Here is a 13,904-nt window from a genome sequence, read left to right on the forward strand (position 1 = left end):
CCGTTGGCAGTTGATTCCATAGGGGAGGCGCTTAAGGTGGGACTAGAACTCACAGTCTCCTGGTGACTGGCTCAAAGTCACTCAGCTGGCTTTCATGCCTGAAGCGGACTAGAACTCACTGAAATCATCCAGCTAACTTTCATGCTTAAGGCGGGACTAGAATTCACAGTCTCGTGAAGATTGGCCCAAAGGCACCTAGCTGGCTTTAATTATTATTATTATTATTATTATTATTATTATTATTATTATTATTATTATTATTATTATTTGGATTTGTATACCGCCCCTCTTCCGAAGGACTCCTTAGGCGGGACTAGAACTCACAGTCTCCTGGTGACTGGCTCAAAGACACTCAGCTAACTTTCATGCTTAAGGTGGAACTAGAATTCACTGTCTCCTAATGATCACCCAGCTGGCTTTCATGCCTGAGGCAGGACTAGAACTCAGGGTCTTCGGCTTTCTAGCCTGGTTTCTTACCCAAGGCTAGGTCAAACTGGCTGATATGTATAATAGGTTAAAAATATGTCAAAAACATAATAAATCATATTCCTGTGACCTCAGGATGGCCTAGATGCTGAACACCCCAAATGAAATCATGAGACTGCAGAAAGGGATGCTGGCCGTTGGAATTTTGAATCCGGATCATAAGTACATTTTTGGTGGTGTCTGTCGGAACTTTGAATGGTCACTAAGCAAGTTGTCGTACGTCGAGGACTAACCTGTGTACTTCAGTCCGTGTTCCAATCAGGGAGAGACATGAATGGCTGGGCGGGCAGTGGATGATGGGAGCTGACGTCCAAAGAAAATCTTGATGAAAATGGTATATGTTTCCTTGCTTCTGCAGGGGGTTAGACTAGAAGACCTCTAAGATCCCTCCTCACTCTGTTAGTCTGTATGGTATTCTGTATTTCCCTAGCAAGACTCCTGACACGAAGTTCCCGCCTCGAGAAGATGGGCAGCATAAAATTGAATGCATTCATAAAATAAATGTTTTTTTTTTCTCCTCTCATTTTGTAGGAATCTCCATCCAGTCGGTCAACTCCTTAGGACAAAGTCCGCTCTTCACAGCTGCCTTGCTCGGACTGGGAAAACTGGTGGACATTCTCTTAGATTATGGGTCAGACCCAAACCAGTAAGTATGAGACATCAGTTGGGTGAGAATCGGGATTCAGGTTAAAAAAAATGGCTTTTTGAACAAAATTATTTTGATTTTCTGAGGAAAATATGAGGAAAAATCCACTCTTTGCTCCTCTGCTGGGGCAGAGCAGGCCATCTCTGAAGGAGAATTTGCAGTATAGGCAGTCCTGGACTTACAACGGTTCATTTACTGACCGTTTGAGGTTACAATGGCACTGGGGGAAAAAGCGACTTGCGACTAGTTTTCACAGTTGCGACCTTTGTAGCCTCCCTGTGGTCACGTGATCAAAATTCACATGCTTGGCAGCGGGTTCATATTTATGACGGTCACACTGTCCTGGGGATCATGTGATCCCGTTTTGCGACCATCTGACAAGCAAAGTCAATGGGGAAATCGGATTCACTTAACAACCAGGCTACTAACTTAAGTGTTTCACTTAACAGCTGTCTCTAAGGGAAATTTTAGGCTGAATTGTGGTCATACGTCGAGGACTACCTTTACCCTTTTATTGATTTATTAATAGATTTATTGATTTATTGTGCTTTATTAAGCACATTTATAAGGCTGCCCAACTCACAAATAAACAGTTACATGTGGCTTACGACATTTCAAAATCCACCACATAATAAAAACCCATAATAAAACTCACCCACCCTGGTTAACTTCCCCCCCTGAGCATGCTTCCACTTTTTATTTTATTTTGTTAAGTTTTATTTTATTATGTTAATATTTATTTTATTATATATTTTACTTTGTTTTATTTTACTCGTTTTATTACTTTACTACACGTTTTATTTTATTATATTATTCTATTTTATTTTATTATTTTACCATGTTTTATTTTATTATGTATTTTATTTTATTATATGTTATATATTTTATTTTTTATTTTACTCATTTTATTTTACTATGTTTTATTTTATTATATATTTATTTTTCATGTTATTTTACATGTTATTATTTATTTTTATTTTGTTTTAATATTTATCTTTATTTTATCTTTATTTTATTATGTTATTGTATTTTTTAATTTATTATGTTATTGTATTTTTATTTTATGTTATTTATTTTTTATTTATTTCAGCCCTACATAAGGACTGCTTTTCTCCCCCCCTCTTTCCTCATTCCTCCCTTTTCCTTTCATATTGCGACTTTGCAAGGGGATCTTAGCGGACAGAGATAATCTCTCTAACATCGGGGGGCCGGGTGTTAGAAAGTTGTAAGTGTCTTATGAAGAACATAATGCTTTTCAAGACCAATCGATCGTGCTATCTAAGTTGTTTTGCAAAAGAAATTGATAAAAGAGTCATGTAGGGCTCCCCCCTCCCTTCTTCCATCCTTCCTCCGTTTTCCTTTCATGTTGTGGCTTTTGAAGGCAACTTCGGTGGCAGGGGTGTGATCCTGCTTGCATCTGGGTGTACTTAGCAAATTCTTAAGTGTACTACAAAGAACATTTTCCAAGAAGTATCATGCTTCTTATTTTCAAAAAGAAATCTTAAGTTAATTTCAATTTCCTCTCAGAAAACCTCTGTTGTGGGTTACGATTTTGTGTTACAATTTTGTTAGCCGACTCTCGCGTTTCATTTCTGGTCAGACCTGACCAGGAATTGAATAGAGGAAGTCCTCAACTTACAACCATTCATTTAATCACTGTTCCAACTTACAAGTGGGGGGGAAAAGCGACACGTGACCGTTTTCCACACTTACGACTGTTGCATCGTCCCTACTGGGGTCAGGTGATCGAAATTTGGACGCTTGGCAACTGACTCATATTTACGACAGTCACGGTATCCCGGGGGGGGGGAATCATGTGATCCCCTTTTGTGACCTTCTGACAAGCCAAGTCAAAGGGGAGCCAGATTCACTTAACCATGTGACTCACTTAACAGTTGGAGTGATTCATTTAACAAAGGTGGAGAAAAAACCTCATAAAATGGGGCAAAAATTCACCTAGCAACAGTCTTGCTTAGCAATGGAAGCTTGGGCCTCAAATTGTGGTCGTCAGTCCGAAGAGTGTCTCTAAAATAATATGCTTTAGAGCAGGGGCCTTCAAACACGGCCCTTTTAGGACTTGTGGACCAACTCCCAGAATTCCTCAGCCAGCAATGCTGGCTGAGGAATTCTGGGAGTTGAAGTCCACAAGTCCTAAAAGGGCCAAGTTTGAAGACTCCTGCTTTAGAGAGTTGGAGGAAGTCGTACAACCACATGGGAAGCCACGGCTTGATTGTTGCGGTTGTTATTTCAGCCGTTGTTACGATGGGAGCACCCCTGTCCACGCCGCGGCCTTCTCGGGAAGCCAGTTCATCCTTAGCAAACTGCTCGACGCAGGCGGGGATCTGCGACTCCACGACAAGGATGGGAGGACCCCACAAAGCTGGGCTATGACGGCAGGGAAGGAAAGCAGTGCGCAGGTGTGTCACTTTGCGGGCGTGAAGCTTGTGTGTGTTTTCAGCTGTCGCATTTGGGAGGACCTGAGGCAACACGGAGACCCAGTCGGGTGTGGTGGTTCGAGATTCTAAGTTAGAAAATGAGAAGGTAGATATTTGGGTAGCTTTGTTTTCCTCCTCCCTCGTCATCCTTTTTTCCTTTTGTGCTATGCCACCCGACACGACAGAACCATCCGTTTTTAATGGATCATTTAGGCCAGGGGTCTTCAAACTCGGCCCTTTTATGACTTGTGGACTTCAATTCCCAGAATTCCTCAGCCAACGTGCCTGGCTGAGGAATTCTGGGACTTGAAGTCCACAAGCTGGGGGGGTCTTCAAACATGGCCCTTTTAATGACTTGTGGACTTCCAAAATTCCTCAGCCAGCGTGCCTAGCTGAGGAATTCTGGGAGTTGAAGTCCACAAGTCATAAAAGGGCCAAGTTGGAAGACCCCTGATTTAGGTGCTCTGGGAACTCTTCCAGCTAATCGACGGCACCCCAAGTGCTTTGAATCTAAAGATAAAATAACACCGCTCAAGTTGGATTTTTTTCTTGTCGCAGATAATAGATCCAGAAAGTCATGGGCGAGTGGCGAGTGAGAAAAACCTGGCCCTTATTCCAAATAGGATGAAATATTTGCCATTTCTCCGCATTTCTCACCCCATTTGCTGATCTTTAACAGCCTTCTGTTAACCTTGGTATTCTGTTAACCAGGTATTAACCTTGAGGGAGGCTGTTTTGTGAAAGGTGCCAGACTATGAAGCCATGAGTTCGAATCTTGTTTAAGCATGAACCCAGCTGGGGAATTTGGAAGCATTTTCTCAGTCCTAGAAAGAAGATGCTTCTTGAGGTCATAAACACCAGAGGGGAGCGGGGGGGGGGGGGAGAAATCACAAAATATAGGTAGTCCTCGGCTTACAACTATTCATTTATTGACTGTTAAAAGTTACAACAGCACTGGAAAAAATGACTGCTCGCACTTACGACCATTGCAGTGTCTCCACATTGACACGCTTAAAATTTGGGCGCTTGGCAACTGGCATGTATTTATGACGGTCATAGCGTGCAGGGGTCACGTGATCTCCGCTTGCAATTTCCCAGCCTGTTTCCATCAGGCAAAGTCCATGGGAGAAGCTGGATTCACTTAAAGACCATGTGATTCACTTAACAACTGCAGAGATTTGTTTAACTGTGGCAAAAAAATAAATAGGTCGTACAGTTGGGTGTAACTCGCTTAGTAACTGCCTGGGCTCAGCAATCAAAATTCTGCTCCCGATTGTGGACGTAAGTCGAGGGCTACCTGAACAGGTTCTGCTTTTTAACCTAAATACTAATCTCAAAAGAAAAATTAATTAAATGTTAAGTTTTTCTGAGTGCTAAATGGGGTGCTTTGCTGGCACTGTGGAACTAAAAAAAATGCACCCTGAAACTTGGATTTTTATATCCCCAAAACCATCCTCCTCTCCCCAAACTGGCCTTGAAACAGCCCAGCCTCATGGATAGTTTGATCGCCTCGACTTTTCTTTTTTTGTAATGAAGCTGAAAAAAAATCATTAAAGCAAGGGTGTCCACTCTTGGCAACTTTAAGATTTGTGGACTTCAATTCCCAGAATTCAGTCAGAAGTGTGTGTGTGTGTAGGAAGATGGATGGATAGAAAGAGAGAGATGTAAATGAATGGATGGATGTAGGTAGGTAGGTAGAGATAGTGATAGAGAGATGATAGACAGACAAATTATAGATAGACAGATAGATTGATACAGAGAGAGATAGACACAGATATAGGAAGGTGGATGGATGGATAGATAGATAGATGAATGGATGGATGGATGGATGGATGGATAGATAGATAGATAGATAGATAGATAGATAGATAGATAGATAGATAGATAGAGGTAAAGGTAAAGGTTCCCCCGCACATGCGTGCTAGTTGTTTCCGACTCTAGGGGCCGGTGCTCATCTCCATTTCAAAGCCGAAGAGCCAGCGCTTGTCCTAGGACGTCTCCGTGGTCATGTGGCCAGCATGACTAGATGCCAAAGGCGCACGGAACGCTGTTACCTTCCCACCGTAGTGGTCCCTATTTTTCTACTTGCATTTTTACGTGCCTTCGAACTGCTAGGTGGGCAGAAGCTGGGACGAGTAACAGGCGCTCACTCTGCTACGCGGCACTCGGGATTCGACCCGCTAAACTGCCGACCTTCTGATCGACAAGCTCAGCGTCCTAACCTAGATAGATAGATAAGCTTTATTGTCATTTTTTTTACTGTGGGCACCCTAACAGACATTAAAAATGAAATTTAGTTGCTTGCTCTCAAAGTGTACACATACACAACACACATTTAAACACGCTATATACAACATATGTATAAACCTATACCCTTACATATAAATAACATATAAATATTAATCACTGTACATCTTGAATACAGAGTATAGAGCTGGGAAGGGACCTTAGAGGTCTTCTAGTCTAACCCTCTGCTCAAGCAGGAGATTCTATACTAGGGGTAGGCAACCTCGGCTCTTTTATGACTCATGGACTTCAACTCCCAGAATTCCTGAGTCAGCTGACTCAGGAATTCTGGGAGTTGAACTCCATGAGTCATAAAAGAGCCGAGGTTGCCTACCCCTGCCCTATACCATTTCAGACAAGATGGCTGTCCAGTCTCTTCTTGAAAACCTCCAACGTTGGAGCATTCACAACTTCTGGTGGCAAGCTGTTCCACATTTCTGGGAGTTCAACAGAATTCTGGGAGTTGAAGTCCACAAACCGTAAAGTTACCAAGCTTGGATAACCTTGCTTTATTTAAAAAAAAACAACCAGCCCACAGAGCATTTTTTTTACACCCCCCCTTTCTGTGTTTCTAAAAGTGGTCCTTCCCTCCTGTCTCTCTTTCTGAGCAAAACCCTTTTCGGCTTTGCAAGGGACCCATAGCTTTACCTGTTGGGCTGCGGGCTTGATTTCAGATGCTCGAATTTATCCAGCGCTGCATCACTCACATGCAAGTCGTCCTGCAGAATCAGCCCTTGGATTTATTGAGAAAAGTGGACTCGCCCAGGGCCTTGGTCCACAGCCCCTCCAAATTTGGGGGGTTTACCCAAGGGTAAGTCGAAGGAAGTCTGTGGTTTCGCTATCCCATAATAAGCCAGCAGTCCTTGGTGGCGGAGATTTCCAAGCCCTGCCTTCCTGCTTCTCTGGCGGGGAGAATGCTTATGCTGGCTAGGGGATTCTGGGAGTGAAAGTCCAGCCATCTTAAAGCATCGCTGGCTGGGGGATTCTGGGAGTGGAAGTCCTCCCCTCTTAAAGAATGGCTGGCTGGGGGATTCTGGGAGTGGAAGCCCTCCCCTCTAAAAGCAGGCTGGCTGGGGGATTCTGGGAGTGGAAGCCCACCCCTCTTACAGCAGGCTGGCTGGGGGATTGTGGGAGTGGAAGTCCTCCCCTCTTAAAGCACGCTGGCTGGGGGATTCTGGGAGTGGAAGCCCACCCTTCTTAAAGCACGCTGGCTGGGGGATTCTGGGAGTGTAAGTCCACCCATCTTAAGATGGCTCTAGACAGACGTTAGCATAGATATAAAGATATCGTTAGTAACAAATAGAAAATAAGTATATGTTTCTCTATTTTAAAAAAATATTTATTTTGCTAGGGAAACACAAAACTCGTCTCGTTTGTTGCTGCTCCATCTCATTTCCCAAAATCCCCCTTAAAAATTTCTCCATCTTATGCTTCAGGGCCGCTGACAGCCCTTTAGGGAGATTCATGAAACGTGCGAGCAGCATGTCGCAAAGCATCTTCAGTTTTGGTTTCGGGAAGGTAAGATGTCAGGTTTAAGATTGCCGACAGCCTGGAAGCTCCGTTCGCCCAGAGTGTGTACGCACAAGACACAAACACACGGGGTCAGGTGTCCCATGCGGGTTCTGAGGAGACCGCCCAAGATGATGGGTGGCTGTGAAAGTCCAAAGAAGTGGGGATTGGGTGGCTCTCAAAAGAGAAATAATCTGAAATTACAAGCTGTTAGCCAGTGGAACAGACTGCCACATGATGTGAAGCGGCAAATTTTTTTAGGGTTTTTTTTTTTTTTTGGTGGTGGTCTTCGAAGAGAGGCTATCTGGTAACAGGTCAGATGTTCTTGTGGTGACCGCTGAAATGTCTTCCTATTTTTTTATTTATTTATAACATTTTACAGTATATAGCCATGTGCCTTTAGGACAACTCTGGGTGGCTCCTGAGAAAATCATTTTAAAAACTAAAATGCGCTCAATGAAAACAATGACTGCGGCAAAAAGGATCATAAAATCATGTGCAACTCTCTTAGTGACTTGGTTTGTGACGGAGGTTTTGGTCCCAATTGTGGTGCTAAGTTGTGGACTTCCTGTATAGATACCGTATTTTCCGGCGTATAAGACGACTGGGCGTATAAGACGACCCCCTACATTTCCTGTTAAATTATAGGGTTTGGGCTATACTCGCCGTATAAGACTACCCCTCTTCCAACGCACACCAAATAAAAATTAAACAACATCAGATTTGATTTTAATACGGTAATTTTAATTCAAGCGCTTATGACATGCAGGTACTTGGTAGGAAAACTGTCACTTATAAACATAAGGCTGTTTGTCATCAAACATGTAAACATAAAACAGTGCAAGTGGATTAAACTTTTCCTAATTCACTCTAAAGCTTTCCCTGCGCAGACCAAATGGGAGATCCGCTCCAGGTTTTCCAGCCAGCCTGCCCAGTTCCTGAGTCAAATGTGTCCTTAGAGCTAAGCAGCTGCTCTGGCTGCTGCATTCCCCACCTGCCTTTCAAGTTGGGATATACTGCAGCTGCTCTTCAACTTTAGAAGGAAAGACGCCCAGACCCCAGCCTGTAAAAAATCACAGACTGCAGCTTCTTCTCCAATTGGTCCCGCTTTCCCTGCGCAGACCAAATGGGAGATCCGCTCCAGGTTTTCCAGCCAGCCCTGTCTCTAAAGTTTCAGCACCCGGTGTATATATAAGACGACCCCTGACTTTTGAGAAGATTTTCATGGGTTAAAAAGTCGTCTTATACGCCAGAAAATACGGTATTCATATTCCTCCATATGAAACTCTTGGGACTTTTGAGTGCTGTTAAAACCCATCTCTGGATGCTGGATGCTACTTCCAGTTTGTCTCAAATCTTCCTTCCTTCCCTCTTTGCTTTCCTTCCTCCCTCCCTCCCTTTTTCCTTCCTCCCTCCTTCCCTCATTTTTCTTTCTTTCTTTCTCTTTCTTTCTTTCTTTCTTTCTTTCTTTCTTTCTTTCTTTCTTTCTTTCTTTCTTTCTTTCTTTCTTCCTCTTCCTCTTCTATCACTTTCTCATTCCTCCTTTCCTTCCCCACTTTTCTCCCTCTCTTTCCTTCCCTGTTTCTTCCTTTCTCCATTTGTTTCCTTCCTTTCATCCCTCACTCTCCTTCCTACCTTCCTCCAATCTCCTCCCTCTTTGTTTCATTCGTTCTTTCATTTTTTCCTTTCCTTCCCTCCCTCTTTTATCCTTCCTTCCTTCTTCTTTTTCCCTCTTTTATCCTCTCTCCTTTTTTCTTTCCCTTTCCTTTCCCTTCCCCTTTCCCCTTTCCTTCCCTTTTTCCACTCGCTTCTTTCATTTCCTCCTTCCCTTTCTCCCTCTCTTTTTCCTTCCTTCCTTCCTTCCCTCCCTCCCTCTCTCCCTCCCTCCCTCCCTCCCTCCAGTTTTTCCTCACCAGCAAGAGGCAGCTTGGTTACCTGGCTTCCCTCCCCATCATCGCGGAGAGAGAAGTGGTCCAGGCCGATGACGAGCCCACATGCTCCTTCTCCACCGGGCCCTACATGAAGATGACCAAGTAAGTGTCCCGAAGGACGGTGGGGGGGTCCCCTGACCTCCGGAGCAGACTTTGGCCCTGGCCCCGTCGCCAGGCGAGGACTTGCTGCCTTCCTCCGCCGGGCTGGCCTGTGCCCGGCAAGGCCCGGCCTCCGCTCACTGTCCAGTTTTAACCTCCCTACCTCGCAGGGTTGTCGTTGCGCTACCCCACCCTAATCTAACCCAGTTTCTTTCCTCTTAGCCCACTCTGCCGCTTTCCCCTCCTGCAAGGCATCCCCAGCACCTGTGGGGCCGGTGACTGGGTGGGCAAACTGACCCCCCCTCTCCCTCTTCCCCCCCCTTTTCTCCCCACAGCCTGATGTGGGGAGGCAGCCGCGTCACAGTGAAGGAGCTGAATGTCCAGCCTCACCAGCATTGCAGCAGACTGCGGCTCTCCGACCTCCTCTTGGCCGAGCAGGAGTACAGCAGGTGTGCGCTCTGTGTGTGTGTGTGTGTGTGTGTGTAGGTGTAGCCCCTCATCTTGTGTGTTTGTGTGTGTAAAGTCCACCCCTCTTATAGCAGGCCGGCTGGGGGATTCTGGGAGAGGAAGCCCACCCCTCTTAAAGCAGGCTGGCTGGGGGATTCTGGGACAGGAAGTCCACCCCTCTTAAAGCAGGCTAGCTGGGGGATTCTGGGACAGGAAGTCCACCCCTCTTAAAGCAGGCTGGCTGGGGGATTCTGGGAGAGGAAGTCCGCCCCTCTCAAAATGGCGCTAGATCTCAATGTTACCGTAGATATACTGTAAGATATCGTAGGGTTAGCAATAAATAGAAAATAAGTATTGTGCATTCAGGGTGTGGGGTTTGCAGGGCCCGAAGTGGACGTGGGTTGTTCCCCTTCCGGTGGTGGGTCCTCTGCAAATGCGGTCCTCTCTCCTGCGTTGCAGCCAGCTCCACCACCCTCACTTGCTGCTGCTGATGGCGGTCTGTCTGTCCAGCGACTTGGAGAAGACCCGGCTGGTGTTCGAGAGGGTGAACTTTGGATCCCTCTACAGCATCCTTCACGAGAGGGTATCGAGTTTGTGTCTTCCGAAGAGCTCTCATTTCTTTCTGCCTTTGGAGGCTCCTGGGCTGCAAATGCTCCCCCTCCCTGTCTCTCCCCCTCCCCCTCCCTCTCCCCCTCTCCCTCCCTTTCCCACTTTTTCTTCTTCCTCCTCTCCCCCTCCCTCCCTCTACCCATCCGTCCCTCTCTCTCCCTCTCCCTGTCTTTCCCCCTCCCTGTCTCCCTTTCCCTCTCTTCCTCTCCCTCCCCCTCTCTCCCTCCCCCTCTCCCTCTTTATTTCCCTCCCCCTCTCCCCCTTTCCCTCCCCCTCTCCCTCCCTCTTCCTCCTTCCCTCTCTCCCCCTTTCCCTTCCCCTCTCCCTCCCTCTCTCTCTATCCCTCTCCTCCCTTTCTTTCCCTCTCTCCCTCTCTCTCCCCCTCCCTTTCCCTCTCCCTCCATCTCTTTCTTTTTCTTCCTCCTCTCTCTCCCCCTTGCCCTCCCTCTCTCTACCATCTGTCCCTCTCTCTCCCTCTCTCCCCGTCTTTCCCCCTCCCTGTCTCTCTCCCTCTCTCCCCCTCTCCTTTCCTCTCTCCCCTCTCCCTCTCTTTCACTCCTCCTCTCCCTCCTTCCCTTTCTCCCCTTCTCTCCCTCTTGTCTGTCCTTGAACAACCTTGCAAGGTAGGCCGGTGTGGTAAACGACAGGGCCCAGATTTTAAAGGTCTGCTGCTTCTGCCTGTACCCAGACCGGGGAGGAAAACTAGGGTCCCTTTAAGACCTATGGACTTCAACTCCCAGAATTCCTGAGCCAGCTATGCTGGCTGGAGAATTCTGGGAGTTGACATCCACTCACGGTAGAGCATGTTGGCTGGGGAATTCGGTGAGCGGAAGGGCAGCACCGTCTCCTTCCCACATTAGACACTGCAGACCGATCCTCTCTGCAGAGGAGAGTCCCTCAGATGGGTGTTTTTATTACAGGCCGTCCCCGAGTTGCGAGCCTTCACTTCACGCTCGTTCCAGGTTACGCGACGAGCGCCCCCTAGTGCTTACGAGCAAGTCCCGAAATGACGAATGTTGTGGCACCACGGCAGCCCTTCGCCCTTCCTCCGAGCGACTGCAGAGGCACTGCAACACTCACCCGGGTTATGCCCTCCCTCCCCACCCCCGCCCCGAGTCTCCCCAGGCACCAGGCCTTCGGTACTCGCCTTGCGAAGATCGAGATCCTTCCCTTTCTCGGCTGCTCCAGGCCTTCGGTGCGTTTGCTGAGAGTGAAGGCCTAGAGTAAGGCAAGATCCGTGAGATCAGTGAGGCGAGATCTCGCGCTACCGATCTTGTGTGATCTCCTGGTACTTTAGGCCTCTGTTCTCTGCAAGCGAGAACGGAACTGAAGCCGGGGGACGCTTCCGCGTGCCTCCGGAGGCTGGATCGTGGCGTTGGAGGCTTCCTCCAGGCTGCTGCTCAGAAACGAGCCTCTAGATGGCCGCGGAATCCGGGCGGCAGCGGCCTGGAAAAGGCCTCTTGACACCCGGATCCGACCGAGATTCACTTCACGAGTTTTGGAGTTACGAATGGAATGTGCAGGCTCCATTACACTCGTAACTCGAGGACGGCCTGTATTACCGTCATTATTTATTAAATTTACCGGCCACCCATTTTAACCACAGGGTAACGCCGGATGGCTGACCGTGTTGAAAAGGTAAAACTGTGTAAATAAAACACTACAAAAGACAAAATGTTTTAGATTAATTTCTTTTTGCTGTGTAACTGCGCTGTCTCCTTCCCTGCCCCCCTCTCCGGAGTTTCTGAGGTGGGGGGAGGTGTTTCAAAGTCTTGGAGGCAACGTTTCCTTTCTTTCCCTCCCCCCCTCCCTCCCTCCCTCCCTCCCTTTTCCTTCGGCTGCTGTAGCGCTCGGAGTTCCCGGTGTTGCACATGGAAACGATTGTGCACCTGCTGATCCAGGTGAGCGACGCCCTCCGATACCTCCACCTGCGCGGGTTCATCCACCGGACCGTCAGCTCCTACGCCGTGGTGATTGTTCTCACGGGGGAAGCAAAGCTGACCAACCTTGAGCACATGATTGAAAGGTAAACCCCCTCCCCTCCTTCCCCCTCCCCTCCCCTTTTCTCTCCTCTTTCAATTTCCCTCTCCTTACCCCTTCCCCTCATCTACTTTTCCCTCCCCTCCCCTCCCCTTTCCTTTTCTCTCCTCTTTCAATTTCCCCTTCCCATCTCCTTTTCCCTCTCCTCTCTCCTCCCTTCTCTCTCCTCCCCTCCCCTCCCCTTTCCTCTCCCCTCCCCTTTTCTCTTTCAATTTCCCTCTCCTCCCCCTCCCCTCATCTACTTTTCCCTCCCCTCCCCTTTCCTTTTCTCTCCTCTTTCAATTTCCCCCTCCCATCTCCTTTTCCATCTCCTCTCTCCTCCCCTCCCCTCCCCTTTCCCCTCCCCTCCCCTTTTCTCTTTTAATTTCCCTCTCCTCCCCCTCCCCTCATCTACTTTTCCCTCCCCTCCCCTTTCCTTTTCTCTCCTCTTTCAATTTCCCCTTCCCATCTCCTTTTCCCTCTCCTCTCTCCTCCCTTCTCTCTCCTTCCCCTCCCCTCCCCTTTTCTATCCTCTTTCAATTTCCCTTTCCTCTTTCCCCTTTCTTCTCCTCCCCTCTGCTCTCTCCTCTCATTTCCTCTCCTCTCCCCTCCCCTCCCCTCTCCCTTCTCCCCCTCCTCTCCTTTTTTCCCACTCTCCCCTCTCCTCCTCCTCTATTCCCTCCCTTCTCTTTTCCCCTCTCCTCTCCTCCCCTTTCCCCTCTCATTTCCTCTCTCCCCTCCTGTACTCTTATCCCCCACCTCTCCCCTTCTTTCCTTTCCACTCTCCTCTCTCCTCCCCTCTATTCACTCTCCTTCCCCTCTCCCCTCCCCTCTCCTTTCCACTCCTCTCTCCTCTTCTCTCCTTTTCCCTCCCCTCTCCTCCTTTCTCCTCTCCCAGATTCTGACCAGGTAGCTTTGCAATAAACTAGAGTTAGCTGATCCAGTTGCGATTCCGGTGTGGTTCGCCCAGCGTGGCGCCCACCAAACTCTTGTAAGTCTGAAAGCAGGAATCTCCCACCGCCCCTTTGGCATCCTGAGCAACCATGGAGGGTGCCTTCTCAAGTCTCTTTCCCTCTGTCTGTTATGCAGCTGAGGGCCTGGCTGTCTCTTACCTGAACGGTCCCTTGGCCTCGTCTCTCAGCTCGGTTTCCCAAGGTCTTTCACTCACACCACCATCTGCTCACCCCCTCCGCCCCCCCCCGCCCTCCAGGATGCGAGAGGTCTCCAAAGGACCGTTGGCTGCCCAGAGGGAGGGGGGGGCACCTGTCCTTCCCCAACCCTGAGCCTCTTCCCTTGTCGACAGCAAAGACGGAGGGGAGCACAGCGACCTGACCCGGGTGCCAATCCCTCCCCAGCTCTACAAGTGGTGCGCCCCGGAAGTCATCCTTGACCGGACGGCGACTTTGAAGTCGGACATCTACAGCTTTTGTGCCGTCA

General features: G+C 48.1%; 1 protein-coding gene across 1 annotated transcript in view; it reads left to right on the forward strand.

The window, feature by feature from the left end:
• The window catches only part of TEX14 (testis expressed 14, intercellular bridge forming factor), a gene marked incomplete at its 5' end in the record, with an annotated part of 93,311 nt that overhangs the window by 16,622 nt on the left and 62,785 nt on the right, over positions 1 to 13,904 (forward strand). The window contains 9 exons of the mRNA XM_083379664.1: positions 1,018 to 1,132; positions 3,384 to 3,549; positions 6,528 to 6,664; positions 7,290 to 7,371; positions 9,265 to 9,395; positions 9,728 to 9,841; positions 10,299 to 10,422; positions 12,296 to 12,474; positions 13,771 to 13,904. The exon at positions 13,771 to 13,904 is cut by the window's right edge and continues 18 nt beyond it. Coding sequence (XP_083235790.1) covers positions 1,018 to 1,132; positions 3,384 to 3,549; positions 6,528 to 6,664; positions 7,290 to 7,371; positions 9,265 to 9,395; positions 9,728 to 9,841; positions 10,299 to 10,422; positions 12,296 to 12,474; positions 13,771 to 13,904 — 1,182 coding nt within the window. The remainder of the gene's footprint in view (positions 1 to 1,017; positions 1,133 to 3,383; positions 3,550 to 6,527; positions 6,665 to 7,289; positions 7,372 to 9,264; positions 9,396 to 9,727; positions 9,842 to 10,298; positions 10,423 to 12,295; positions 12,475 to 13,770) is intronic.

Source organism: Vipera ursinii (assembly GCF_947247035.1).
Source record: "Vipera ursinii genome assembly, chromosome: 1".
NCBI classification, from domain to species: Eukaryota; Metazoa; Chordata; class Lepidosauria; order Squamata; family Viperidae; genus Vipera; species Vipera ursinii.